Source organism: Falco peregrinus, chromosome 1 (genome assembly GCF_023634155.1).
Source record: "Falco peregrinus isolate bFalPer1 chromosome 1, bFalPer1.pri, whole genome shotgun sequence".
Taxonomy (NCBI): Eukaryota; Metazoa; Chordata; class Aves; order Falconiformes; family Falconidae; genus Falco; species Falco peregrinus.
Window position 1 is genome coordinate 38467839 of NC_073721.1, and position 27597 is coordinate 38495435.

Below are 27597 nucleotides of genomic sequence, written 5' to 3' on the forward strand. Positions count from 1 at the left end.
ATGCCCTGCACGATGCTGAAGGGGTTGTTGAGCCAGTCGGCCACGCACGGCATGGCGGGGGCGAGCCTCGCCGCAGGGGACGAGGACAGGCGGCCGGCGCCCTGCAGCCGCCAACTCCCGCTCAGCAGCCTAGCACGGGGGCTCCCCACTTCCGCCCTCCTCCTCCTCCTCCTCCTCTTCCTGCGGCAATGGCGGTGCTGCCAGGGCTGGGCCCGCCCTCTCCTCGCTCGTACGCGGGGAGGCCGACAGGGCGTGTCGCCGGCGCCGCCATCTTAGGGGAGGGCAAAGCGGTGAGGGCGGAAAGGGCCGGGCTGCCACGGGGAAAGGGACGTGGCTGGGGTGCAGCCATGGCGGCGGCGAAGCCGGGGGCTACCGGTGGCAGCACCAACTTGCTCTTCTCTTCCTCCGCTACCGAGTTCAACTTCACCGTGCCCTTCATCCCGGTCAGCCAAGCCCCAGCTATCCCGCCAAGCCCCGCTCTCCTGGCAGCCGGTAGGCACGGCGGGGGGCGCCGAGGGGCGCCCTTGGGGAGGCAGGAGGGCGCGGAGCCCAGTCCGGCCGAGCCGAGCTGGGGAGCTTCTCCGGGCCGGGGCAGCGGGCCGCGGGGCCGGTGGGACCTCTGGGGTGCTGAGCCGGGGCGTGGCGAAGGTGCTGCGGGTGCGGCCGGGGCCTGGGCCGCTACGTGCCGGTGCGACCCTCCATCCCCCGCAGGCTCTGGGCCGGGCCGCGCTGCCCGCCGCCGGGCACTGGTGCTGCGGGAGGCCCGGCCGCTCGGGAGGCCTGCGGGCCGCTTCCCGGCGTGTGCGCAATGCTTACGGCTTCGGGGTCTAGCTCTGTGTCTGAGGAGGGGGGAGTGATTATCGTGCTTTCGGTTCATTGCTTAGCGTATTTGATTCAGCAGTTAAACTTTCCTTTCAGGTACTTAGTGTTTTCACTTTTTTTTTAAACTCCTTTTCCATGTTATCTTCTGTTTCGCTTGTGTGAAAATAGCATGTTAAGCAGGTATCTTAAATTTTCTTGTCTAAGTAAACTGTGGTTTTAACATACTTTCATTCTAAAGCCATAATGGTTGCAGGTACATGCATGTGCAGCTTAAAATCTGATGCTCAAACAATTTCAGATAGAGCATTTCCAGCAAAATCCATTCGTTTCAGTCTGAGATTAAAGCCCTGAATATTAGAAGTACATCTAGAAATCAGATATTTTAAGCTTTACTGCATTTGTGCATGTTGAGTCCCAAATCCAACACTGTTGTATTTCTGAGCTGACAATTGTCAGCTAAGAGAAGTGTTAATATAGCTGGAAATTGGTGGAGTACCTCTCTGTAAGTTTAATAAAGTGTTTGCCAAGTACGGCTCTGAAATGTTTCTTTAGATCGATTGCCTGTCTTTGGGGGGAGGGTTAAAAGCATTAGAATAATATTTATATTTACTTGAGGTATCTAGGTATCTGATACATTTACTATTTCCATTGTGCAATCCTTACTGTTTTTCTTTCTTGAGAATCTATGTTGGTTTTCATTTTTTTAAAAAAGTAACTTTTAAGTGCTAGCCTGGCTAGTAGCTTAGCACAGATGGCTGCCATGCGGCAATTTCCTGAAGGCTTCAAAGCTAGCCAGGGAGAAAATCTGCTGGGATTTCATTGATATGGTGAACAGTATACTCTTCATCTCACTCAAGATTTGATTGGATGAAGATTCATACTTTTGCAATTGGAGTGAACTTCAGTGCCGAAGGTTGTGCCACATTCCATGTCTGTCCAAGTAAGGCCCATGTCCTGTTCAATGTTCCATTTCTGTGGCCCATTGAACTCACCATTTGTCCAGCCAGCTGTCATAGGGATCTGGCTGGGTAGGACCGTTTTTGTTCAGGAATCAAAGTCGGAAACAAGAAGGAAGAAGCTCTTGAGTTTGAATTTTAAATTGTCTAAAATGTAATAGGAATTCATCTCGGGAATTGTTTGACATCTGACAGCCAACACTAGGAAGCTTCGTGCAGCCATAAATTTCTTGTATCTCCAAGAGAAAGTAGCAAGTGTTTTGTGCTTTGCAGTTTGATGATAGAAGGTACGTTCTGTGGCTCAGGTGTGGGTGAGGTAACAGATATGCTTACTGTAGATAGAGCGGGGTGTTCCTAATGAGGAAGTGGACTAATGTCACTTGTGGTTGTCAGGTGACAATCTGTGAGTGACAAGATTCCGCCTTACATAAGGAGAGATGTACAGGAGGCTGTCACACAGTCACTTTTGAAAAATACTGTTTTGTATGTGGGAAGAGTACTACCTTTGTATGTCAAAGCTGCAGACTCACGATATTTTTGAATCTGTATGAAGTACTTGTTTTTGTGCCGGTTTGTGCTTATGTTTGAACATAGTTTTTGCAGAATTAGAAAAAGGCAAATTAGAAAGTAATGTATGTGCTGGAGAAGTGTGTGTGTATGGCTGTATAATTTTTGTTTTGGCAGAATCTTTGTCAACCTTGTTTTGCAAGGAAAGATAGTTAGACTAAATCTTTGAAACGCAGTTGAAATTGGAGAATAGTAGGTGTTTTGTGAACATGCAGTTGGTAAAGGCCTTGAAAGCTCTTCAGCATGTTGTGATGTGTTTATTGTGATCAGATGGTGGTGGGGTGAATTGCTTGCTCTGCTACCAGGAAAGCTGAGAATTGACAGTGTGGTATGCAGTATGCTTCTCTCTATTCTATAATGGTTATGAAATGTGAAAGGAAGAACAATTTTACTGTTTAGAAGTTCAGACCTTTTATTTAGTATAAATGGCTATTGTGCTTGTAGTTGGGAGATAACCTGTAGGCCTGACTTCACAGTGGTTGCTTACAAATGACTTTAGTATTCTCCACGCGTTGGTTAACATGCATAAATTTTGGATTTTTTTTCCTCAAAGTGGGATGAAATGCTATAGGTGAAAGTAAGAGAAATTGATAAATACAGGTGATGCCTCAAATTGACACTGTCTGAAAATAATTGCTAAATGAGAGATGGTTAAAATAGTCATGGCAGCTGCTGCTTTTATGATTAATTAATTAGAACAGTAGCTTCCTAGGGAGATTGCTCTGTAGATTCCCCTGTGCTCCCTTGATGCTCTATATTAGTTATGTTGGCTGTGGATAAAGACATTTGTTAACGGCTGCTTGTAGCTGCAGAGGTGCTTGATCTCTCTCTTTGGCTGGGGACTAAGTAGGAGAAAAGCAATGATAGCTCTCTGGATTCTTCCCCGTGGTTTGGGGATTATTTGATTGCCAGAATAGATAACAATACACTTAGGACTTCTGCAAATTGCACTGGCTGCTTGCAAGGTGCTGTTCCCTTAGCAGGCAGACAGTGATGCTCAGAGCATGACAGGTTTAGCTGAGCTTACTGTTAGACTTATGATGATGACAAACAACTTTTTTTCCACTTGTTACTAGGTCACTGCAAAGCAGAAAGCTCTGATTGCCCAGGACCTGGTTTATATATTTTCTCAATGTGAAGAGGCAGTCATGGCCTTGTACCTTTCTAAGCCCTCTCCTAGAGTTATGCAGAACGGGGAATTATTTTTCCGCACCAGACATTTAGCTCTTGTGCCAGTCTAGAATCGGATTTTTAGAGAGAACTGGAGTAAGTCCTGCTCGCCAGATGACTTGGAGTGATGAATTATGGCTGCCTTGCAAATCAATTGAGAAACCTTGTGAGGGCTCCGCTGAAGGAGCGGGCGAGAATGGTTTGGTTAAGTAGTAGGTTTGGCCTATTTGGGAATGTCCTTAAGCTCTGCTTTTGAATTTGATCTTGGAAGTATAAAAATTAGAGCGTAAACCCATATGCTTAGGAACCCTGTTTCATGGTGAAAGGAAATAAACCAAGGCTGTTCTTGCATTCAGTGGGCATAAGGGAAACTGGAAGGGATTTTAGTGCCTTGGAAGCAGGGATCTTTGCCAGGCTGGCTTGGGAGCGTCCTGATGTCAGTCATACTTCAGTCTAATGTCAGATTTTTAATTTTTGTTGCTTTATTTGTGTAAACTGAGTAACTTTTATGGTCTGTTTAAAATGGTCTTGAAGACTCTCTATCTTTTTGTTTCATTTTGTGATGTGTTTAATCATCAAGGATACGTAAGCTTTGTAATCCTTTCGGCTTTATGGGAGCCAGCAGGGTTTTGATAATGGCTGATAGTGTTACAGAACGTTTTGACTACACAGACTTCACTGGTTTGAACCTCTCACAGTATCAGTAGTGATCTCTTTGTTTTTGCAGATGATTCTGCAGATGTTGGTGAAGAGGACAGCTTCTTGGGTCAGACTTCTGCCAGCCCCAATCCACCACAGACTTTCAACTATTTCTCTCAAGTACCTAGTAGCAGTGATCCATTTGGAAGTATTGGGCAGCCACCCTTAACAACTGTTGCACCACCAGTCGGAGCACCACCGTTCTCCAGGCCTCCAACTTCCCTTCCACTTGTATCTGGGTCACAGGATGGGCAAAATGCCTTTTCACCACATATTCCTAAGTCGCAGTCCTCTTACAGTGCACCACCTACTTCACAGGTGGGAATCACGGCTTATCAGACTCCTCAGCAGAGTTCTCCACCACCTGCAAATGTGTCTACTCTTCCCCAGGGAACATCTCAGCAGGGGTATAACCCTTATCGGCACACCACACTGAGCAGCAGAGCTAACCCGTACCTTACTCCACCACAGCTGCAACAGAGCCATGTGCCTGCTCATCCCCCATCCTCTGTACCACCTGTCCAGATGTATCAGACACCTCCAGGGTCGTTGACACAGGTATGTAAATCATTCCCAATGTCCCGATACCAGAATAAAATGATTTAAGTCGCTTTCCTCTTTGAATTGCATGTTGTATCTTCTGAAGATTTTTCTTCTCCCACCACAAAACCCCAGGAAAAGACTTGAACCATTTCTGATAGCAAAATCTTTTCACTAGAACTAGCCTAGAGCTGTTGCATTGGGAAAACTTTCTGATCTTTGAAGTGAGTGTACCCTGAGGCTGTAGCTACCTGAGCCTCTGGTGTCAGAAACAAAACCAGGTTGTAAACTTCTGTTGCTCTCTTCTGTCTCTTGCTGAGTTTGCTGCCATTTCAGCTGTGCTGCTGCATTGTTTCTGCCTCTGCTATAAATTGGGTCATTCAGCTGTTTGCAAGATATGGGCTAAAGATCTCTTTTCAAGCTGATTTTGCTGGTGAAGCCAGCACTTTTTGAAATTATCATCTAAGTCACATTAAATTGTCAGCAAACCCTTTGAAACATGTCAGCTGAGGATTTTGTGTGATATAAACCATTAATCTCTGTTCTTTTTACCTTCACAGCAGCATTATTACAGTGTGAACGGGTTAGTAAATAACCTGATAAATTTTCCTTGAAAACAACAAAAATGGTTTTTATTTTCTCTGAGCTATTGCTATGTTGCTGCTGTTGTGAATAAAGAATAGAAAGATTATATAATGACAAAAAACCATAGGAAAGGCAGTAGAACCTAAACAATCTGGCTTATATATTAAAGAATTTCAGCATTTCTGTTTGCTTGATTTTATATATTGTACAATATATTAGTTTTTTTCTTTTTTTAAATGTATTGACCAAAGCAGTTGCTGCTGCTGACATAACTTGCTTTTAGTTGTGCTGGGGTCTTTGTATAATCTGCATGAAATCAGCTTTAGGTAGGCTATAGTCCCTTTCAAAATCTGTTACTTTTCTTGCATCACTGAGGCTACATTTGAATTTGAAATCTGCCTGTCCTGATAACTTTGCAGGAAGACAGCTATTACTGAAGTGGCCACTTGTTGAAATTGACAATCTTTGTGCAAAAATGTAATTATGTCTAAATGAATAATGAGAAGAATGAGTTTTTATTTTCATGCCAGATTTGGTGGCTGTAAGAAATAAACTCAGCCTATGTTTTGAAAATTTCAGAGAATATTTTAAATCTTACTGGTTTTAGATAGTCAATGTCTTAGACCATAACGTTTTTTACCAGTACTTGTAGGAATGAAATTAACATCCTGTCTCAAATTGAAAAGGTATAAGTTTTCTAAAACATGATGAAGTGGACAACTTACCTTTCATTCTAGAAATGTTATAGGCAATGTTCTTGAGGAGGTAAAAATGTTAGGAATTAAGGCTCAGAGTGTTCTCTTGGAGCAAAACATAGATCAGTTCTGTAAAAACTACGTGAGACTGAGGTAATGAGCCTGCATGTGTTTTCAGTTTCCACAGCCTCAGTCACAGGTCCGAGCTCCCAGGCCTGCAGGCCCACTGGTCCAGGCACCTCCAGTTTTGCTGCAGAACCAATATGAACCAGTTCAGCCGCACTGGTTCTTCTGTAAGGAGGTGGAGGACAAGCCAGTATGGATGCCGTTCAGCATTCTGGATTCTGCAAAACTAGAGGAAGTCTATAATTCTGGTAAGTTGTATCTTACTCAGAGGTAAACAGAAGGACTAGAAAGAAGATACTAGAGTAATGCCTCTCACTTATGAGCATGTGGTATGGCAGTAATAAGTAATGTTAAAATATATCTTGAAGATTTACTTTGTGCCACTTCATTTATTTCACTTACATTGTCTGCTGTTTGATGCTGTCAGTGTTAAAATGTACCATCGCATTTTCACATAGAACTTCTAGTTATCTGTGTCTTAGTTGCCTTTTTGTTAAACTCTGTCAGCTCTGGAACAAGTATTCATATTTGAAAGTTGTTCAAAGCTTTTTTTTGTTGTGTACAGAGTATGCGGAAGCATTTTAGAAGCAACAGAATGCTTGCGTGATATTATGAAGCTTCTCTTCCACGGTAGAACTGTCTGTCTTGGCCTAATAGTCATCACGGAAGTGACAGGGGCTGGGGCAAGAGAGAATTGTATGTGTTGGTATTGTAACCGAGTGTGACTTTTGTGTCGTAGTCCAGCCTGATCCTGAGAGTGTGGTTCTAAGCACTGATGGGGGACGCTATGATGTATACCTGTATGACAGAATAAGGAAAGCTGTTTACTGGGAAGAAGAGCCTTCTGAAGTGAGACGGTGCATGTGGTTTTATAAGGGAGACAAGGATAGCCGGTTTGTGCCTTACACTGAGGACTTTAGTGATAAGCTAGAGGTTAGTATTACGTTTACATAAACTTCAAAGAACTCTCAAGTTCTTCGTGTGTGTGTGACCTTGGAAATACTTCTTTGTGTTTCATTAAAATGATTTCCAGAGTGTGCTTTCTGGAATTCAAGTCAGCAAATCCTGAAAGGGGAGTGGCTTGAAGGCCACTCATGCATAGGTCCTGCACCACTGTGACCTAAAATCAACTTGTGTAGTGCTTCACATGACACTTCTGTATAAGTTATGTAAATTATAACCTTAATATTACAGGTGATGCACAAGGCCAAAAAATAGTTTGCCTGAGAAGGCATGCTGATTTTCTGTAACTTCTTCACTGTTTCAGGCAGAATATAAAAGGGCTGTAACTACAAATCAGTGGCATCGGCGACTTGAATTCCCAAATGGGGAGACAATTGTTATGCATAATCCCAAGGTAATAATTTTGGCAATTGGTTCTCACAGAATTCATTAAGGGTGAATGAGCAGATGGATGGAAGCATAAATTGAATGCAGTCTAGGAGTCTTGCTTTAAATGTACTTGTTGATTGTTTTGGATGTGTCTGCATTAAAGATGATAAAGTTTATAGAACACTGAACTCCTGCTTGCTTCAATGTGCTGTCACGTGATTAAAAAGCAATGCTTTCTGAAACCAAAGAAGAAGGGTTTGCATAGTAAATATTTCAACTAAGTGTAACTGGTAGTGAGTGGGAGGCAATTTGATTTAGTTTAACCTCAGACAGTCTGTGCCAAATGGAAGGTAATTTAAACTAAGACCTTTCATGTGGAGAAGAGCATTAATCTAACTATAAGGTAATTAGTTTGTGTATTTAAGCTATAAGAAGTCTTCCACTGCAACTATTTTTAGGCCATAGTTAAGTATAGCTAAAAAAGCTTTAGTTACTCTAAATACTCTGTTAACAGTCTGTTGTGATTAAAACATGGACTTCAGCCTTATTGACTAATGCTGTTAATTATTCACTTATCACAGATGCAGTAATTAATAAATAAAATAATCCAAGAGCCAGAAAGGATCATGGTTGCTCCTACTCTAAGTACTTCTTAATGCTGGTGAAGGAGTTCTGTCCAGTAAAAAGCTGGAGAAGGCATGCTTAAATCACTTGGCGTCATAAATATGAGTTGAGACTATAGAGTCAGTGTCAGTCTTGTAAACAGCTGTACCGCTGAACTTGCTTTCTAGGGTTTCTGGGCTACTTTGAATGTCATTGTCCTTCCCTGAAAAGCACTGCTCCCCCCCCGATAGAATAATTGTAGACAGGGGTAGCATTCAGTTTCCTCATATAAACAGTAATCTGCTAGGGAAGAGTGGATACTGGGGTCTAGGAAAGAGGAACTTGAATAATACTTGTCTGAGGAGTTAAAAGTGATAAGAATTACTGAGTAGGCCAGATTCTTCAACTAGTAGTTGCTTTTGTTCAAGATGTCTGGTTGCTTTTCACGCTAATGAGAATCATCTGCATTATTTTGGAGTCTAGTTTTAGTGAAGCTGTCACTAGGGGAGAGCCCTCGGGTTTTCTAAGGCTGGTTTTTTGCGTATGTGCTAACTGAAGGAAACAGTTGAGTCTCAGATGCAAGGTAAAGCGGTCAAACAAGGAGTATGTTATACATGTGATGCTTTTAGATTAACGATATGGATCATAAGGGTTTTTGTGTTTATAATTGTCCAATGTATTTTTTTCAGGTCATAGTTCAGTTCCAACCTTCTGCCACACCAGATGAATGGGGCACCAGTCAAGATGGTCAGACAAGACCAAGGGTTGTAAAACGTGGAATTGATGATGACCATGATGAAATTCCTGATGGTATGTGGTTACTGTACATGGGTCTGCACCTTGAGCATTTGCTTCGGTTCTGTGCAAAAGTTGGATGATAGTGGATGGAGTGGCAATGCACTGTTGATTTCATCTAAGGTGTCTGAAAGAGGTTAGCTGTTTTGGGGCTTTTTGTTATATCAAAGGGGTCCTGTGGGCTATATTCTCTCCTGAACCATGTTATGTAATAGGCTTTATAAAACAAGTATATCTTAAAGTTGCTTGACTCTAAACCTCACCACCGCAGTACATATTGATACTCTGATATTTTTATCCACCCTCCCCCTCTTCTTTTTCTACAGGAGAAATGTCCCAAATTGACCATCTGGTCTTTATGGTTCATGGCATAGGTCCCGTATGTGACTTGAGATTTAGAAGCATTGTTGAATGTGGTAAATTTTCATTTGTTTAATTAACAGTTGTATTCTTAACTGTTTAAATGTCAGTCTCTATCATATTCAGATAAGCATTTCTTTTTTTTCTTTTTTTAAAAAAAGTCTCTAATGTTAAGAAGTTCAATTTCTGGTAGAATTTTTCCTAAAAGCTGAATCTGTGTTTTGTCAGACTTACAGCTTTAACTGTTATTAATTAGTCCTCAATATCAGACTTGCAGAATGCTGTGGGTTTTGTGGTGTGGTTGTCTTTTGTGGTGCGGCTGTATGTGTTGTGTGGTGTGTGTGTGTGGTGGTGTTTGTGTGGGGTGTGGTTTTGTTTCCTTTTATCTTTTTGGTTTTTTTTTTAAATACACTCCAGTCCAACAGAGTAAATTAATAAGGCCATGTCTGGTCATGGAGTAAAAATGCATTCACTGTGAGAGAAACAGAAGCTTGCTAGGAAATAAACTTTTTTAAAAATATGTTTTCTTATGGTTAGAGGAGTAATAAATGAAAAGATTTTTCCACTTTGCAGTTTCCTTCGTTTGTATTTTGACTATGTCTGAAATTGGAGTGGGAGGAAAAAAAAAAATTGTAATTGTGTATTACGTGAGTACTGCTAGTATTGAATTTCCATTACTTTTCTCTGCAGTTGATGATTTTAGGACTGTTTCTTTGAAGCTGTTGCAAACTCACTTTAAGAAATCTTTAGAGGAACGTAAAGTGAGCAGGGTGGAATTCCTCCCAGTTCACTGGCACAGTTCTCTGCACGGAGATGCAACAGGTGTAGACAGGTGAGTATATTGTTTAATGTTGAGAACTTTATACAAGCTACATCTTAACAGTTTTTGTAGAGTGGATAAAAAGAGCAGTTAATGTGCTCTTTAGGCTAGATAAATGTATGACTGGGTTACAAAAGATAATTGGGTTTTTTTTAACGTTTTGAGGAATATAGGGGAAGCTGGAAAAGCATGTGGAGTATTTTTTTGTTGTTGTTGTTTTCATGACACTGAGTGACGGGATACATATCCACACATGATTTTTCAGTACTGCATTGATACAGGATGATGAGTGAGTATGTAGAGATAGCAATTTTAAGTATGAGGTGGTGAGCATGGAGATGTATTGTCCAGCAACAGGTGTGTAGTTTAGAATGGAGTTTCTCCTGTACCTTCCTGCAGTCCGATTGAGTGTCCCACTGGGAGACATCAGTGTCTTCTTTCTGAGAAAGGCACTGAGCCCTCTCTCCAGTCCTAGAGTAGTACTTGAATTACCATTAGGCAGTTGAGCTAAGATTTTTTTTTTAATTTTTTTTTATTTGAAACGAAGTATCTGCATTTGGGTAGGAGTATTAAGGCATTTTAAGATCTATTTTAAGATCACTTCTTGGTGCCTATCCCTTTGCTGTCACTTGACATTTCAAGCTGTTTTCTCTTGCTCAAAGATGGGGAAGTAGAAATTGTGAGGGTAGCAACCTGTACCGCTTATCTAGCTCAGTCAAGTCATATTGCTTTCCTAGACTTTGTCTTTTATTTGCATTTGAATGCTGCATTATCATGAGGAAGGATCCTTATTCTGTTAATCAAACCAGGCAATGCTAACTAAGGCAGTCTCAGTTCTCTGGCAATTCAGTTGCAGCTGTCTTAATTTCAGGCAGGCGGATGGTGATGCCAAGCTTTTTCTTCAAAAAGAGTATTACGTTGCCCGTTACCTCAAATTCACCTTCAATTTTTATATGCAAGTTCTTTTTCTCTTCCACTTCGACCAATCTGCTCATGGAACTTCCCTGTTACTATATGAGAGCAGTGTTGGAACAGAGGAGAGATCATTTCAGGCATCCCTTCAGCCTGGAGAGAAAAAGAGGAGTTGTATCTCTCTGGTACATACAACCAGCAGATCGTGCTCATGTATGAATATGCAACAAGGCCAAAAGGCTGTATGTTCATTTTTTTAATGGGTGTAGAGACCATATCTGTAGTATTTACATTGCAGTTCTACTACTACCTGTTATTTCAAAAGTTAAGAAACTTCTTACCTGCATTTCTTTAAAGGCATTCATGCTTCTAATGATTTTGTGTTACTAGGAACATAAAAAAGATCACTTTGCCGAGCATTGGACGTCTGCGCCACTTCACCAACGAAACGCTCCTTGACATACTGTTTTACAATAGCCCCACCTACTGTCAGACGATTGTGGATAAAGTGGGGATGGAAATGAATCGTTTGTATGCACTGTTCATGAGTCGCAACCCAGACTTCAAAGGAGGAGTCTCTGTGGCTGGACACAGTTTAGGTAATCATCTTACAAACTGATTTGGGATAAAACCAGTGTTTGTACGCTTAGGGAAATGGGACCTTCTTTAAGAAGCATAATTAGCTGGTAGGGTATGGCTGTCTTTCAAAATATAGTTGACTAAAAGTCAAATAGCTCTCAATAGCTAAGTTTATCAAGCTCCAAGAGAAGAGTAGTACTTCGTGAATGTGTGGATTTCCCTCTACCCCCCCCACCCCCCCTTTAGTTTCCTTCATGAAAACTTACTGTCTAATTTGTGTTTACAAGTTGACAGGTTATCTTGTATCCTGTTAGGTTGGTAACCTCTGTGTCTCAGAACCATCACTTAGCAAAAGGAAGATAATTTTTTGGAACACAAGATAAGTGTTGTAACATACAACATACTGGTTTAGGCTGGAACTTTTCCTCCGGTTTGGCAAGCAGCCTAAGACACTTAAGGAAAGACAGTTTAATTGTGGCAACTACAGAAATCATGAGTGGGGTTTAAAAAAAAAAAAAGTTTGGCTTTTGCTGAGAATGATTGTGTTCAAGGTAATATATGGGCATTTTAGTTTCAATTCAACCATCTTTTTTGATCAATCTGTATGTTGATATTAGTATTGCATATAAATCTTGCTTGGGATTTAGGGACAGGAAAATCTGATATTTTTCCCAAGGCAACTTTTAATTCCTGTTTTCAGGTTCCTTAATTCTATTTGACATATTGTCTAACCAGAAAGACTTGGCTTCATCAGTAAATACGGGACCATTCTCTGCTGTTAATGGGACTGTAAAGGATATGGCTGTTCATGATAAACAGGTAATTTGCATGCTGGTCTTTCCAGGCAAATAGATCTGATATTTTCAGCAGCTTTTCCTTAAGTTTTCAGGATTTATTAGCTGAAACACAGCTGTGGGTCCTGATAGTACATTTTAACGTGTTAATGGAAATGTGCAGTTTTGTAAATATTGTCAGTTCTCAGGACAAACTGTTTGCTTCTCTCTCAAATTCCAGGTAGGTCAGTAATGGGATTTGATTGTGAACATCAGCTTTGACCCTTACGGACATGTAACTTGGTCTTAACAGTATCTGAATGGTAGGGGGTATGTGTAAGAGGGAAAGAATCTGTCTGTCTTCAGGCTAGAAATGGTGACCAGTTTGATGAGTAAAAGGAAGTATTCCTGAGTGTTGAAAAGCTCAAGAAACCTTTTGCATCTCTTAATTTTTAAATATATATGTTGTTGGCCTATTACTACTGGAAAGTCTGTCAGTGGTCCTCAAACTACGGCCCGCAGGCTGGATACGGCCCCCAGGGTCCTCAGTCCAGCCCCTGGTATTTACAGAACGCCCCCGCCCCGCCGGGGGTTGGCAGGGGAAACCAAGCAGCCGCAGATGATTGCCTGCCACTTCATCTGCGCGCCGGCCCCCTGTTTAAAAAGTTTGAGGACCCCTGGTCTGTGTCCTGCTGTGCTAAAAATGGGCATACATTTACAAAGCTTACATAATAATGTTTTTAAGAGAAAGCAATTAAACTTGCTTTTATATGCTGCATGTTGGTTTTTCACCGTTAGATTATGTGATTCTGTTTCTATGCTGTTCTGTTAAGATGACTGAAGATACGAGTTCCTTGGGCTCCTCAATTACTACTTCTGGTGATGACCTTTGTGAGCCTGAAGTAGATGATGATGTTCCTACTTTGCAGAAGACTCTGGAAATGCTTAGTTTGTCGGAGTATGCAAGCACATTTGAGAAGGAGCGAATTGACATGGAGTCTCTGGTACAATAATATTCACTTGACTTACGGGGATTCCCCAGGGTATGGAGGCTTATGTTTGGGTTTGGTTTTTTTGGGGGGTTGGGTTTTTTTGGTTTTTTTTTCTTTGAGTTTAGTGAGTGTACCATGAAGCATGAAAGCAGTTGCAAAGGCAAGAAAATGCCTGACATGAAGACTAAATGTTACATGACTTTTTTTGGGGTGTGGGTGTGTTTTGTTTTGTTGTGGTTGGTGTGTTTTTTGTTTTTTTTTTTGTTCCCACAGTGCATGCACCCTCAGTTATGGTAAGGCACTTTGTATCATATCTTCTTAAATTTTTTGTAACTTTAGCTTTGTAAAATGTCTTACCTAATTCTTAATCATTGCCAATAAAAGATTGTATATGTTACTAGAGAAGCTACGAAGTATACTTTGGTGTGTGTGTTATTTTGTTTTTGTTTTTTAGCTCATGTGTACAGTTGATGACCTGAAGGAAATGGGGATACCTCTTGGACCAAGAAAGAAAATAGCTAATTTTGTAAAAGATAGAGCAGCCAAGCAGGTAAATACATCTTTCAGGAATGAAATAAAAAGTTGTTAAGTAAATGTATCTGATTTCCTTACTGTGGAGTAACCTTTATTCTTGAATGCACTTGTCAAAGTTCTTTTAATGTATCCATGATGTTAACAACTGTGAAATAAACTTTTTTTTTTTCCCCCCGATTTTGAAATTTTTCTCAAAAGGAACAAAAGAAAACAGTAGCAGAGAAGAAAGCAGTGCTAACTGCCACACTCCAAACTCAAGAAGATGCTCAGAAAGCAAAAGAGACAGTTAGTTCTGTCTCCCCTTCAGAGTCTGGTCAGCAGCAGTCAAAGAGGAAGCTTCCAGTTGGTGCATCTGTTTCTTCTGTGAACATTGACTATGAGTATTTTGAAATTGGAACTGGCCAGGTGAGAATACATAACTTAGCATTGTTCCAAATGAACCATTTGTCCTTTTGCTTGGTTTTATTTTTTTTTTTTAAATGTTGATTACAAATTGACTTTGTACAACAATCAAGGGAAGTAGCACAGAAGTTACGTTTATGTAGAACTTCACCCTTTTGGCAGGAGGGAGGGCTGGCAGAGTGGGTTAGATTACTGAAAAGCAAAACTTATTATAACAAGGACACTACTACAAATCATTTTTTACCTTTCATCAGTGAGTGAGCTGTAAACACTGTTCTGTTCCAGAAGCAGAACTATGTGAATGCCATAATATTGAATGGTTCTGTGGCACTACAGTTAACATGGTAGCCTAAATTGATCCATTTCTGTTATGTTTAAGTTTTGCTTCAAGCTTAACTTAAAACCCAAACCTCAAAGAGTTCCTGGTTTAAATGTATGTTTGTTTGTTTTTTTAGTTTTTCATACTTCTAAATTTTTCTTTAAAATTTTTTTAGTATTTTTAGTATTAATATGTGCTAGTACTATGGTGTTATGGAAGAGGGGAATGCAGCTGAAGCTTCCTGGAAGTACTGTAAGCATGTGGTTGATCTAATACACAACTTGTTTTTCCTTCCTAGCTTAGCATTATATTAACTAACCTGAGAGATGATGTATCTATCTGACTTCTGTCTGGTAGGTTTCTGTGGTTTACAGTGCATTGGACTTTGAACCAGATATCTTCTTTGCTCTTGGTTCTCCTATTGGTGTGTTCCTTACTGTGAGAGGTGTGGAGAAGATTGATGAAAACTACAGGCTTCCTACCTGTAAGGGGTTCTTCAATATCTATCATCCAGTGAGTAAGCACTACTTTTGAGACTTGATTTTAGTTGATGCAGATGACAACAATGCAGAATATTATGTTCTAAACTGAGTGTTCCACCTCCTGTTCCCCTACGTACGTCTCCCAAAACACCTCTGTTTAAAAAAAAACAAAAAACAAACCCTAACTGAAATACATGTTTCAAATACTTGTGATCTTTACTGCAAAAGTGAGGTAGAGCTGGCTGTAGGTTCCATACCGAGCATTCTAGGTATGGGCTGGCTTGACGATATTTGCCCTGTTTGTTTTCAGAGCTTAAAGAACTTTTGGGTGAGTTTGTGTTGGGTTTTTTTGATATTCCCCCCCCCTCCCCCATTAATTTCAAGCCACTCTTGTAGATTTTTATAGAGTGTATATAAGCTGTTTACAGGACTTTCCTGAGTTTCCAGTTTAGATTTTGGGATGCGTAGGAATCCTTACAGGCTTTGCAGCGCATCCACTACACTTGTACTCTCCCCATTTTGTTTAACAATTACAGTGACATGTTGGTAGAGGTCATTGGAGTGCAAGAAAATCTTGCTGCTCTCACGGTTGTGTTTCTTCTTTAGAATCTGTGTGTAGGAGAACAAGACCTAGGTAGTTAATGAACTTACCTAATTTTGCAATTAAACTAAATGGTCATGGACTGAGTTTCTGTAAACTTAAATAGAACAGAATTAAAAAAACGTTCCCTATTAATCATAAGTGGGGATTTTTTTAACTGAAATGTGATAATCAGAATAATTTCTAAGATAACTAAATGTCAACGTATTGTTTCTTAACAGCTTGATCCAGTAGCTTACAGGTTAGAGCCAATGATCATTGAAGACACGGATTTAAAACCAGTTCTCATTCCACATCATAAAGGCAGAAAAAGACTTCATCTGGGTAAAAAGAAAACTTATTTCATATATGTATCTCATTCCTAATTTACTCAATTGATGCATTAGGATGCTGTAAAGTTTCAAGAAACTAGAGAATATTCCTGGATATCTGACTCCCGTTTTTCCTAAACATCAGAGGGCATTCCTCCCAGCCCCATAAGCTGGGCATTTGCAATTGCATTCACATGTACTAATCCTAATTTCTCTAGATTTGAGCTTCTAATTATCAAAGTTCCATTTAACAATTGCTGTACATCACCTGTTCACCTTAATTTCTAGGATGAAGTGAAACAAAGTAAATGTACTGATTTCTTTTATCTTGTCCCCAGTGACCACCATGAAGTGTTTAACCATTATCTGTTCAGTATTGGAAATGTTGAGGAAAGAGGTGGTTCCACAGCCACTGTTGGGCATTGTTGCTCACAAGTACACATGAGATTAATGTGCTATACTTAAATCTGCATATTTGATAAGGAGAGTCAGTTTTGCTGTTCAGTTGACAATATTACTCTTGTACAAGTTCACAGAGCCCTCCTGAAAGCCTGTTTTCAGGCACTTGGATGGAGCAATTCTGCAGCATCTGTAGTTTGGAATGTTATGTTATAACGAGTCTGCTTTCCTAGACTAGACAAAGTACTTGTTAAGGAATATTTTAGGTTACAACTCTCAAAAAGTGTATATAGTAAAGGAGAAAAATATGGTCTGTTGCTCTTGATTAGTTTTCCTTTGCAGGTGAATGTTCCATGGAATAGCCATGAGCCTGGATCTAACAGACCCATGTGGTTCTAACCAGTTGTTAAGAGCTCTCCTTCATTCCAAGTTTCTCCACCAGTATTGAATGGCAGCTTGGTTACCAGTGACACAGTTACTGAGCTGTAGCAGAATTACAGGCTGGAGTTGTCTGAGAGAGCTTCTTCAAATTCACTGCTACTGCAGGAGACATGAGCAGCTCTTCTGGTCTCTTCTGCTGTGCTGGAGTTTGAAACTAGTCTTGCTGTACTTCTCCTTTAGTGTAGGGTGTTAAGAGTGATTGTGGGTGGTGGTGGTGTTGAGGAATTGGCTGGTGTAGCTATTTTGTGGACGCTTCTGGATTTGGAGGCGGTTGGACTGTGTCATATGCTAGTAGGTTTTAACTCATTGACTCTTTCAGAGAGAAATCAACTCTGTATTAATTACATTTCACCTGATCTTTTTGAATAGAATAGAAAACCAAAAAAACACACATTCGTGACATAGCAGACCTGTTTCTCCTAACAGTTGGGATATTTGTTGAGCACTGTTTCATCATTCTGGTTTTAGTTTATCATTTTAAATTCCTCTACTATGACATGTTCCTTTTTTTTTTTTTTTTCCCTAGAGTTGAAAGACTCTCTCTCTCGAATGGGATCTGATCTGAAACAGGGTTTTATTAGCTCTTTGAAGAGTGCATGGCAGACCCTTAACGAATTTGCACGTGCTCATACATCTTCAACTCAGCTACAAGCAGAACTGGAGAAAGTAGCTAACCAAATTAAAGAGGAAGAAGAAAAGCAAGTGGTAGAAGGTTTGTGGACTTTTTTTTTTGTAACTTACTGATCTCAGATTAGTAGAAACTTGAGTATACTAATGGTTGCTTGCATTTGCTTTTCCTGACACTGTTAAGGAGGCCTCTGTGCTGGATGCCAGGCGCCTACAGAAGCGGTTCTGTCACTGCCTTCCGCAGTGGGGCAAGGGAGGGGAAATAAAACAAAAAGCTCGTGGTCGATATAAGGACAGGGAGGTCACTTACCAACTACCCTCCCAGGCAACACAGACTCAACTAGGGGAAATTAGTTTAATTTATTACCAATCAAATCAGAGTAGATAATGAGAAATCAAACTAAACCTTACCGTGCCTCACCCCCGCGCGGCCCTGGGTGCCTGCAGCACCGTCCCTCACTGCTCTCACTCCTCTCTCCACTGCTATTGTTCCACAGCAGACTTCCACACATCCCCACCCCCTTTCTTAAATATGTTATCCCAGAGGTGCTGCCACTGTGGCCCATGGGCTTGGCCTTGGCTAGTGGCAGGTCCATCTCGGAGCCAGCTGCCACGGGCTCTGCTGGACATGGGGGAAGCTTCTAGCAGCTTCTCCCAGAAGCTGCCCCTGTAGTCGCCCTGCTACCAAAATCTTGCTGTGCAAACCCAATACAGGAGTATTAACATTAAATGCAAGATCTGCTTCTGTGGGGTTTTGTGTTTTAGGAAAGGAAAAGTTAACAGCTTTTATTAAAGGATATTTTAGGCTTGAGTTTGTATAACCTTTCAGCTTTGTGTTGGAAGGGTATATTGCCAGCTCAGTTATTTCCTTTCCTCTCAGGGCAAACTCATACAAATAAATATTTGTGAGATTTATTCAGTAGTATTTTGAGTTTTTTGGGTGAGCTAAGACATGTTTAAGTATGTGCCCTAATAGAAAAAATGCTGTTGAGAAAAATAAAAGTCGGATATAAATATTACCTCTAATGATACCAAGGGCAAGCTTCTTGGCAGTGAATTATCTGTTGGTGTTTAGTAGTGCTGGCTTTAGCTATACTTACAGAGACAAAACATTCCTCCCAGTTTAAATAGGGGGTAGTGACTGACTGTATGCAAGGGGGCTGTAAAAATATATTTTTTCGGGTTATTTGCTTTGTGGAAGACTGGATCTGTCTATGCATAAACAGTGGGGCTTGTTTTTAAAATTGCTCAGCTACTACTTTGTGAGCTATTCTTCAAGCAAACTCTGTTTAAACTGTTAGGAAAGAAATAAGCCTATAGTTCCAGTCATCTTTCTGAATTATGCAGTAGTGTCAGTTGAGGCCTTGCTGCAAGCACCTGGAGACTATAGCAGGGAAAACCGGTGATATTTCTTGATTATAGTCAAGCAGGCCGTGCTTGAAAATGATTTAAGATTTAAACTCTTCAATTTTAGCTGAAAAGATCACTGAAAGTCCAGACCCTCCAAAAGATGAGGATTTTTTAGTGAAGGTTGGAATGCTAAATGGAGGACGTCGTATTGATTATGTTCTACAAGAAAAACCAATAGAAAGCTTCAATGAATATCTTTTCGCTTTACAGAGTCATTTGTGCTACTGGTAAGAGGAAATACTCTATAAATACTGCTTTCCTGATGTAACTGTATGTCCTGAAGTGGTAAACAAATCATTACTAACATTTATATTAGTCCTATTGCCTGTTGTTTATCTGTGACCAATATAATAGCTAGAATCATGTTTCCTGCCTCACGTGTTTTATAAGGAAAAGTCAGGTGATCTCTGTCAAAAATCACACCCTAGTGTTTCCCTTCAAGTACGTTTTGACAAAAATAACTGAGTTTATATACGCAGATCTATTTTTTTCAGGCTACTGATTTGAGAAGTTAAACATTGCCAAAGGACCAACCAATTACAAAGCTACCAGAACAGTAGCTGCTGCAGTGGTTGATGGATATGCATATCACTTAAGAGACCTGAGTTTTCTGGTTCTTTGTAATCTTTTGAAGCATTTGGAAAAGATGACTGTTGAGTTGGATGCAAGATCCTCACCACTTAATGGCTTCTCATTTGAAAAGATGTTGCCTTCCCACACAAGCATACTGTAAAGACAAATTTGTTACACTCTAGATGCTCAAGTGTTACATAATTGAGATGGTTTGAATATTAAGGTAAACAGGACATAATGACTGCCCAGGAACGTCAGTCTCTGGGTGTTGTATCTAGATGTCACTACTAGCTAAGCTAATTTCAAAACAAAATTCTGTGGTAGCATGAAGTAAACAAATCTATTGTCCTGTTTACTGTAAAGACATTGCATACTAGTCTCTTAAACTTTGACACACACACAGCTTTAGCTACAATTATTTGCAGAATAGGAGAGCTCTGTGAACATTTTGACACCTGTAGTTTTTCAAATAAAACTATTCATGAAGCAGTTGTATTAGACTACAGTGTGTAGTAAAACTTTATTACCTCTTCATTTTGGAATGACATTGCTGGATATTGATGCTCTGCTCTCAAGCATTAACAAAAAAAAAAAGGAAGAAAAAAGGCACAGTGGAACTTCCTGTAGATCTGGATGGTTATGGTTCACCGTGCTCATATGCAGAACAATTTTTAGAACAAGAAGCAGAGTTCAGTGTCATCATATAGTGAGAGCTGTAGTACACCATTGCCTTATCTGGATTTACTACGTTTTTTTAAAAAGTACTTACATGTTTTAGATGGAGATATAATGCCATTTATAGGAATAGCAGTAACTATTGATCGGTTGTATTTGCCCTTATTAGTTGCTCTCTTTCTTTTTTTCGGTATGTCATTGTATAAGTTTTATTACTGTCATGAAATTAAGTGCATATTAAAATACACAAGATATGGAATGGTAGGGCAAAGAATGTGTAAACTGTAGTTGGCAAAATGACAACACACCTTATATTTATATATAAATAATGTACACACCTCCAACATAAGGACATGGACCTGTTGGAACAAGTCCAGGGGAGGCCACGAAGATGACCGGAGGGCTGGAGCCCCTCTCCTACCAGGACAGGCTGGGAGAGCTGGGGTTGCTCAGCGCGGAGAAGAGAAGGCTCCGGGGAGACCTTAGGGCAGCTCCCAGCACCTAAAGGGGCCGACAGGAAAGCCGGGGAGGGGCTTGTTACAAGGAGGTGTGGCAACAAGACAAGGGGGAATGGCTTTAAGCTGAAAGAGGGGACACTGAGATTAGATACTAGGGAGAAATTCTTCCCCCTGAGGGTGGTGAGGCGCTGGCACAGGCTGCCCAGAGAGGTGGTACGTGCCCCATCCCTGGGGGTGCTCAAGGCCGGGCTGGATGGGGCTGGGGGCAACTGGTCTGGTGGCAGGTGTCCCTGCCTGTGGTGGGGGGCTGGAACTGGGTGATCTTTAAGGTCCCTTCCAACCCAAACCGTTCTGTGGTTCTATGATAGACAAGCTGGGTGTCAGTTGCTGAGCTGTGCAGAACAGTCTGGGCAAGGGAGGCACGACTAGTCTTGTTTTGAGTTTAGCAGGTGCCGGGCAAGTGGTGCTCTACGCTGCTTTTGAAGGTTTTGATTTTCAATACCTAATAATTTTCAGAAGAAGGCATTTTTCCAGAGTATTAAAATACGGAATTGAAAGCATTACCTGAAGGATCGTATAACGTCGATATTGCTTACGTTGTTTAAGATCAGTAGCTGCCAGGCAAGGGATTATCCAGGCTGCAGTGCTGGCTGTGCCCGCGCGGCCGAGCCTGAGCCCTGGCAGGGCTCCCCGAGCGCTCGGTGGCCCAGGGTGCCAGTGCTGCTGTGCAGGTGGAAGGGGAGCCACAGGGAGTTCTTCTCCAGAAGGGGCAGCTGATCGTGCCCAGGTTTTTAAAAACTTTTTACCCATAGCTTTCTTTTTTTGTCATTCAAGGAAGATAAGCACGATGCTTATGCTTAATGATCCAAATGTGAGAATGTGGGTTTGTTGGGTTTTTTTTGGAGGGGGGTGGTGGGGAAAGCCTTAAATGAAACGCGTTGTGTGTTAGAGAGAATATAGGAGCTTCCGTGTTGATCCTTCTGCTTGCTTGTTTGCTTGGGTGTTTAGTAGTGGAGGCCATCGAAAAATGTGGTCGCTATCTCTAAGCTCAATTGTGGAATGTATCTGTGGTATCTTAGCTTGCACGTTTCAGTCTGTACTCGTGTTCTGTGGATGCTGTTCCTCACGTTTAAAGGATCACAGTTCTGACCATCTAAATCTTCTTTACTGTCTCCTATGGCATTTCTTTTAAAAAGCACAGGAGCTACCCTTATCCAACAATTCCAGATTTGGAACTTTGTTACAATTCACCTGTTTAACTCTGTTATTTTTACAGTGGTTGTTTGTTTGATACATTTTGGTATTGTTTGTTTGTATTTAAATAACATTTTATAGATGAATAAGAAAATTAAGTATGTCCATGTTAAATTTACATTCAGATAGCCTAAATCTTTGATTTCAGAAAGAGGAGGGAAAACAGCAATTTGGTGGAATCATGGCACTTCGATTATATTAATACCAGAATTATCTGAGAACTTCCTTACTTCCTAGTGGTAAGGAAGAGAGGAATGCTATGGGTGTTTAATACAGTTTGTTTACAAGAAAGCGCCAGCTGCTTAGGAGAGAAGAATTAGAATATTGCTGATAAACCTTGCAAGGCTAATTAACATTGAGCTAATAGATGTAGCGGAGCAAGTAAGGGAAGAAAGCCTTGACAAGCAGAATGTTTTCCGTGCTGAATATAATCAGGAGCTCTCTGCAGACAAAAAGTGACAGATTATTTGAGGAGATTTAAGCTAAATGAATAATGTCAAAGTGTATAGAAAAGGGGAGTTTGAGTTGCCATGTAGTAAGGTGGGGAGGAAAAGGCAGTAGAAAAAGGTAAATGCATAAGCTAGGGCTGTGAGCAGAGATAATGCAAAACTGATGAATTGTAACTTGAAGTTAGTAGAGGTAAGGCTGTGCGCCTGAGAGATTAAGTACTGGGACAATTGGTTCTGTGAACTTTTTAAGAGAGCTGGAATGGGACGAAGTGTGACTTAAAACAATTAGAACATGGACCATACTAAAATAATGCTTTTTAATTATGATTTTGAAATTATGTTTTTAACATTTTTCATAGGGGATCTGAAGACACTGCCTTGCTGTTTCTCAAAGAAATTTACAGGACTATGAATATCAATCCTGAGCAGCCACAGCATTGATGTATAGAAACATGAATTTGTAAGTTGATTCTAACATAACTTACGTACTTATATCAAGTTCAGCTGCAACTTAGATGCCTTTACTTTCCTCTCTTCCTCTGAAGTTTAAATTGTGGAGCAGGCAGCCGCAAAGTGGCAGTTAGATTGCAAAACCAATTTCTAGACTTAAAAGCAGTGGAAGTCATCAAGTTCTTCTCCACTTTGTTCCCAAAAGATACCTGATGTTAGAGTTTTTGGTATGGGGTAATAATTGTCAGTGCAAATATGTAAAAATGACTCTATCGTGTTTCTCCCCTGGTTCAGTTGTTCAGTGAATGTTCAAGTGTAGGAAAACTTAGTGATACTGGATATGATGAAACTTCATTTACAGTACAGTAGATAAAGAACATGAACAGTGTTCCCCTGTTGTATTGTTTGACCAATTGTGCACGTGTATGCCAGGGAAGAAGTTTATTGTCTTCTAAGAAGGTGTTAAACATTGGTATTGATTAATTACTAAATAAAACCTCTCTATATGCCAGTATTTTATCATCTTTGTATAGCTTAAGAATTTCAGTAGAACAAATGAAACGGTATATCATGGAGGTTGGTTCACTTTGAAAAGAAATTAAATACATAATATAATTGAGTATCTTAAATATGAAATATACTTGCAGTTATTTTTATTTTAAGATAAGTATTTCCTAACTGAGGATCTGTATTGTACCACTGGATGTTGTAGAAGAGACTGTATTCTCTTTTGAGAGGCAAGGAGGAAGAAATATGCATCTTGCCTTTTTGGAATCGTTCATCAGGATAGTTTCTCATATATTTCTCCATTTTTCGGAAGAACTCGTAGTGTCAAGGTACATAAATACCCAGTATGAAGAGAAGTACTTGACATTTCAGAGGAATATTCTCGATATCTTTAGCTGCTACTGTAAAGTTTTAGTAGTCTTTTGTAACAGAATGCTTCTGAATGCAGTGGATAGCATCTTTTTTAAAAATGAAATGTCGTATTTGATCAAACGCCTTTTTTTCTGTGGGTTTTTTTGGTGGGTTTTTTTTAGCATGGCCAAATAATAGGAAAAAGGCACTGTTTGGCTGCATATCTCTGACAGTGGTGTATCAGTTACCACGATGGCTTATGCAGAGTCTCGAGTCATAGGTGCAGATTTTTTTTCCTCTGCTTTTATTTCTTTATGACTGCTTAGAGCGAAATTGTATGAAGCTTATGGCTACAGAAGTAACTCACAATCTCATTGTGGGGGGAACAGGATGTGATAATTTATAACCACAAAGTGGGTTTGTTGCTTAGCTTCAGCAGACGCTGGGATAACTGTATTTTTTATTGAGAACTACACAGTCGTAGGACGTTTTAGCAGGATGTCATGCAACAAAGCATAGTCAAGGGAGTCTATGTGATTGTAATACCGTTCGGATTTGCTCAGAACTCCTCTCGACACCTGAGTGACCGACAGCATTTGAGCCTAGGATCCAGATCCCAGAGGCTTAAGTGGGAGGGCAGTTAAGGCCCACTGAGATGCACTTAATGACAAGTGGTATTTTGGGAAGGCTGCGCACTACAAGACCAGGATCCTTTTTACATGAGAAGAAATGTCCCTACATATGCTGTGTAAAATATTGCCACGTAAGTCTCACAGCAGAGAAAAGGAAAAGTCTTTCCCAGTGTTAGACAGCAGTCAGGTAGGGTTGCCATGTGGATTTTTTCTTTTTCTTCTTTTTTTCAAGACCTTCAAATGTGAAGGGTGGCAGTGTGATGGTAACGGATTACCCAGCAGCGCCTATGACAGAAACATCCACTTACCTGTCCAGAGTAGATTATCTGAAGAAACCACCTCTGTTTGTGGGTTGCTCAAAGGAAAGAGTAAATGCCAAAGGTGTAGCTCTGGTGTCCTCTTTATACTTTCCATGTTAGTTGATTTGAATGCTGAGACCTCACCACTTCCTGCTTTGATGTGCAAAGCTATCTCTTGCTGTCCAGTTCAGTTTCATGGTACCTGCTGTCAGCACAGGGAAAGAGACCGGCTCTACCGGCCTGCATGCCTCTGCTCAGGAGTGTTGATTTTGTGGGGCTGTTGGCCAGTGCAGATCCCTTTAACTTCGTGGTAATTTTGGAGTGGATAAAAAATTCAGCAGAGGCAAACTAAGGGAGGAACTGGATGCTTGGTTTTATCTCTGGTCTGAACCAGCTGATTGTTTGGCCAACTCCCTCAGACAGAAAACAGTGTTCTTAAAACAAGCAGAAGAGCACAGGTGGCCCCTGTACTTCATCATACGGGGGATGAATTTTTGAAAGCAAAGAGGGTCCATTGACACGTGGCATCTGCTGCATAGCGTGTTTGTGTAGTGTTCTGTCTTGGGAGGTTTTTCTTGACATCTACTGGTAACTTACTCTTAACTAAATCAAGTCAGTAGTGTTAACTGTCTTGGTTAAAACTACATACGAGAAGAACTCGTTGCACTTAAAATTGGTGAGTAGCTACCAGAACCTGTTTATTTCTACTCACTGATAAAATAGTACAAATGGTATTAAAACCTCCTGAGTTCGACTTCTGTTTTGTATGAGTGACTTGATTTAGCTCTTCTGGATAACCTTGAAGCTGTTCTTTGTGAAACAGTAATACAGGGTTTCATGTAAACAATGTACAACAGTGCTTGGGACAATTTTAACACAGAAATGGAAAAATTCATTTCCTGTATCGATGATTTTTTTTTTTTTAAATGACTCTTGCAAATAAGAATTTTTTCCTTTTTTAGTAAAGCGTAGCCACCTCTAGCATCTTATTCTTTTTATTAGATTGGCAGGAGTATCTTTCACTGTGTTGGTTAGAAGATTTTAAGTCACTAAGCACTCTGTTATTCTTACTTTACAGCTCTGTTTAGAGGGGCCTGGTGGCGGGAGGAGAATGTACCAGCATATTAAACCAGCATACTAAACCTCGGATATATAAACTATTGCTGCTTTATTTTATTTATCTCTGTTTAGTGTAGGATAATGTATTACCATAAGTTAAAGAATCAGTAGCTAATTAAAATGTATAGTGAATGACATCCTATGAGCAGTTGTGAGCTCCTTTTGCTTGTACTTGTCAATTTGTGTCCACAAAGAATATATTTCAGGAGCTTAATGTATTAAAAAAATTATAAAAAAATGTGTATGGATGTTTAGATCTATTTGAGTCCTCTTGAAACTGAATGTTGGCATATTTAATTTTGTTTTCTACTCTTAAGAATAGAAAACTCGATATATTTTGTATTTCCCATGTGTACATATTCTGTTTTCTCTGTACAGCCATACCTGTTGCTCCGACAGACCTGGTGAAAAACGCTTTGAAGAACATCTAGTATTTTCATAGTTACAGATGACAGGATAAGCATTAGACTTGTTTTATGTCAGTCCAGAACTTGCTCAGATTCTGCCTTCTTGTGTCACTTCAAGCAAACTTAAATTTTCAGATGATCAGCACGGTCATTCAAGAGATGGATGGAATGACACAGTCATGATCTTAAAACAGTTTTAATTGTACAGTTGCCACGTATAAAGTGGTCGCCGAAGAAGTGGGGTTTTTTGGTATGCAAATCGTTACTTCTTTCCTTCAACTATCCTGTCCCAGCTGGCTGTCAAACACGCTTTGCCTGTCAAGGCAGCATATTCTTATTAAAAAGGACTTGTTGAGAAACAGCAATAATCTGCTTTTCTTGACATGTTTGTTGGTCCACCTTTTAAACATAAAATGTGAACTGTTTTTATAACCATCTTTAATGCAGATCACACAAAACAGTTCCTATGTACTAAAAACTAGCAACCAGAATAATTTTCTTACTATTGTAAGTGTGATGGAGATTATTTTGTAAAGACCTTTTTAAGCCTCTGTTAAGAGTTTTATTATGGAGTTTTTTGAAGTAAAAATGAACCTTTGACTTTGAAACTGTTAGAAGTTTGTTATAGCTAATTCAGTGTTCACATTTCCTGAAATGAAGAACAATTCAAAATAACATTTTGGTCTGGAAATTAAGGTAATCTTAGCGAAACTAGGCTGCAGTTGTGAGAACTAAAATATTTACCTTGACCTTGCAGTTTAATATCTCAAAGCAGTTGATGTAAATAGAGGAATCTGAAGCTTATGGGTGCTGGATGATAACCTAGTTCCAGATCTGCGATCCAGACTCCATTTTCGTGTAATGAAGTTGAGATGAGTTGGGTAGTATGAAATCCTTTGAATTCATGTCTCTGAATACTGAGCTTCTGTGGCTTTCCTCTGGCTTACATACAAATTGTGACTTTTCTTAATATTAGTGACTTAACCTTACTACTGACTGTTCGCCTCTATTATTGCAGTAAATGAATTTTGAAATGCAGTATGGTGGGTTTTTTTTCCCCTTGGTGTATGTAAAATACACATTATTGTGTATATATTTTGGTTATTATAATTAAAAATTCCTTACTTCAAGCAGGTCTTCACAGCAAAGTTTTGTTTTTCATCACAGAAAATAGGTTGGAAAGGACCTCTGGAGAGGTTGCTTAGCCACTCCTGCCTCAGGCAGGGGACTTTTAGGGCCATGTTCAGGGCCGGAGCCCCTGCACCTCTGGGGCCCATTCTAACGTTTGACTGCTGTGACTGCAATTGTTCTAATACACAATTGGAATTTCCCAGCTGGATGGAGCTTGTGGCTGTTGCCTCTTGCCCTTTCTGCATCTTAAAAATAATGTCTCCATCTTCTCTTGTCCTCAGTTATCTAAAAGTGACGATACAGTAAGATTTTCCTGTTTGGCTCTCAAGACTGAACGCTTTCATTGATATCTTCTCGCAGGCCATGTGCTGTGATAGTGTACTTAATCTTGGGACTTTTCACTGGACTTGCTTTTGTTTATCAAAGTCTGTCTTGTCCTG

General features: G+C 40.3%; 1 protein-coding gene across 1 annotated transcript; it reads left to right on the forward strand.

Annotated features, from left to right (window-relative positions):
- Positions 1-27064, forward strand: SEC23IP (SEC23 interacting protein). Its single transcript, XM_055804597.1, is given in 21 exon segments — positions 1-194; positions 196-319; positions 321-492; positions 4243-4772; positions 6213-6408; positions 6900-7093; positions 7428-7517; positions 8785-8905; positions 9217-9306; positions 9941-10082; positions 11373-11581; positions 12262-12380; positions 13168-13338; positions 13781-13876; positions 14059-14265; positions 14939-15094; positions 15886-15988; positions 17342-17527; positions 18917-19079; positions 22621-22721; positions 25998-27064. Coding segments are annotated over 20 exon segments (3345 nt in total). The 3' UTR covers positions 22703-22721; positions 25998-27064.
- The last annotated feature ends 533 nt before the right edge of the window (positions 27065-27597 follow it).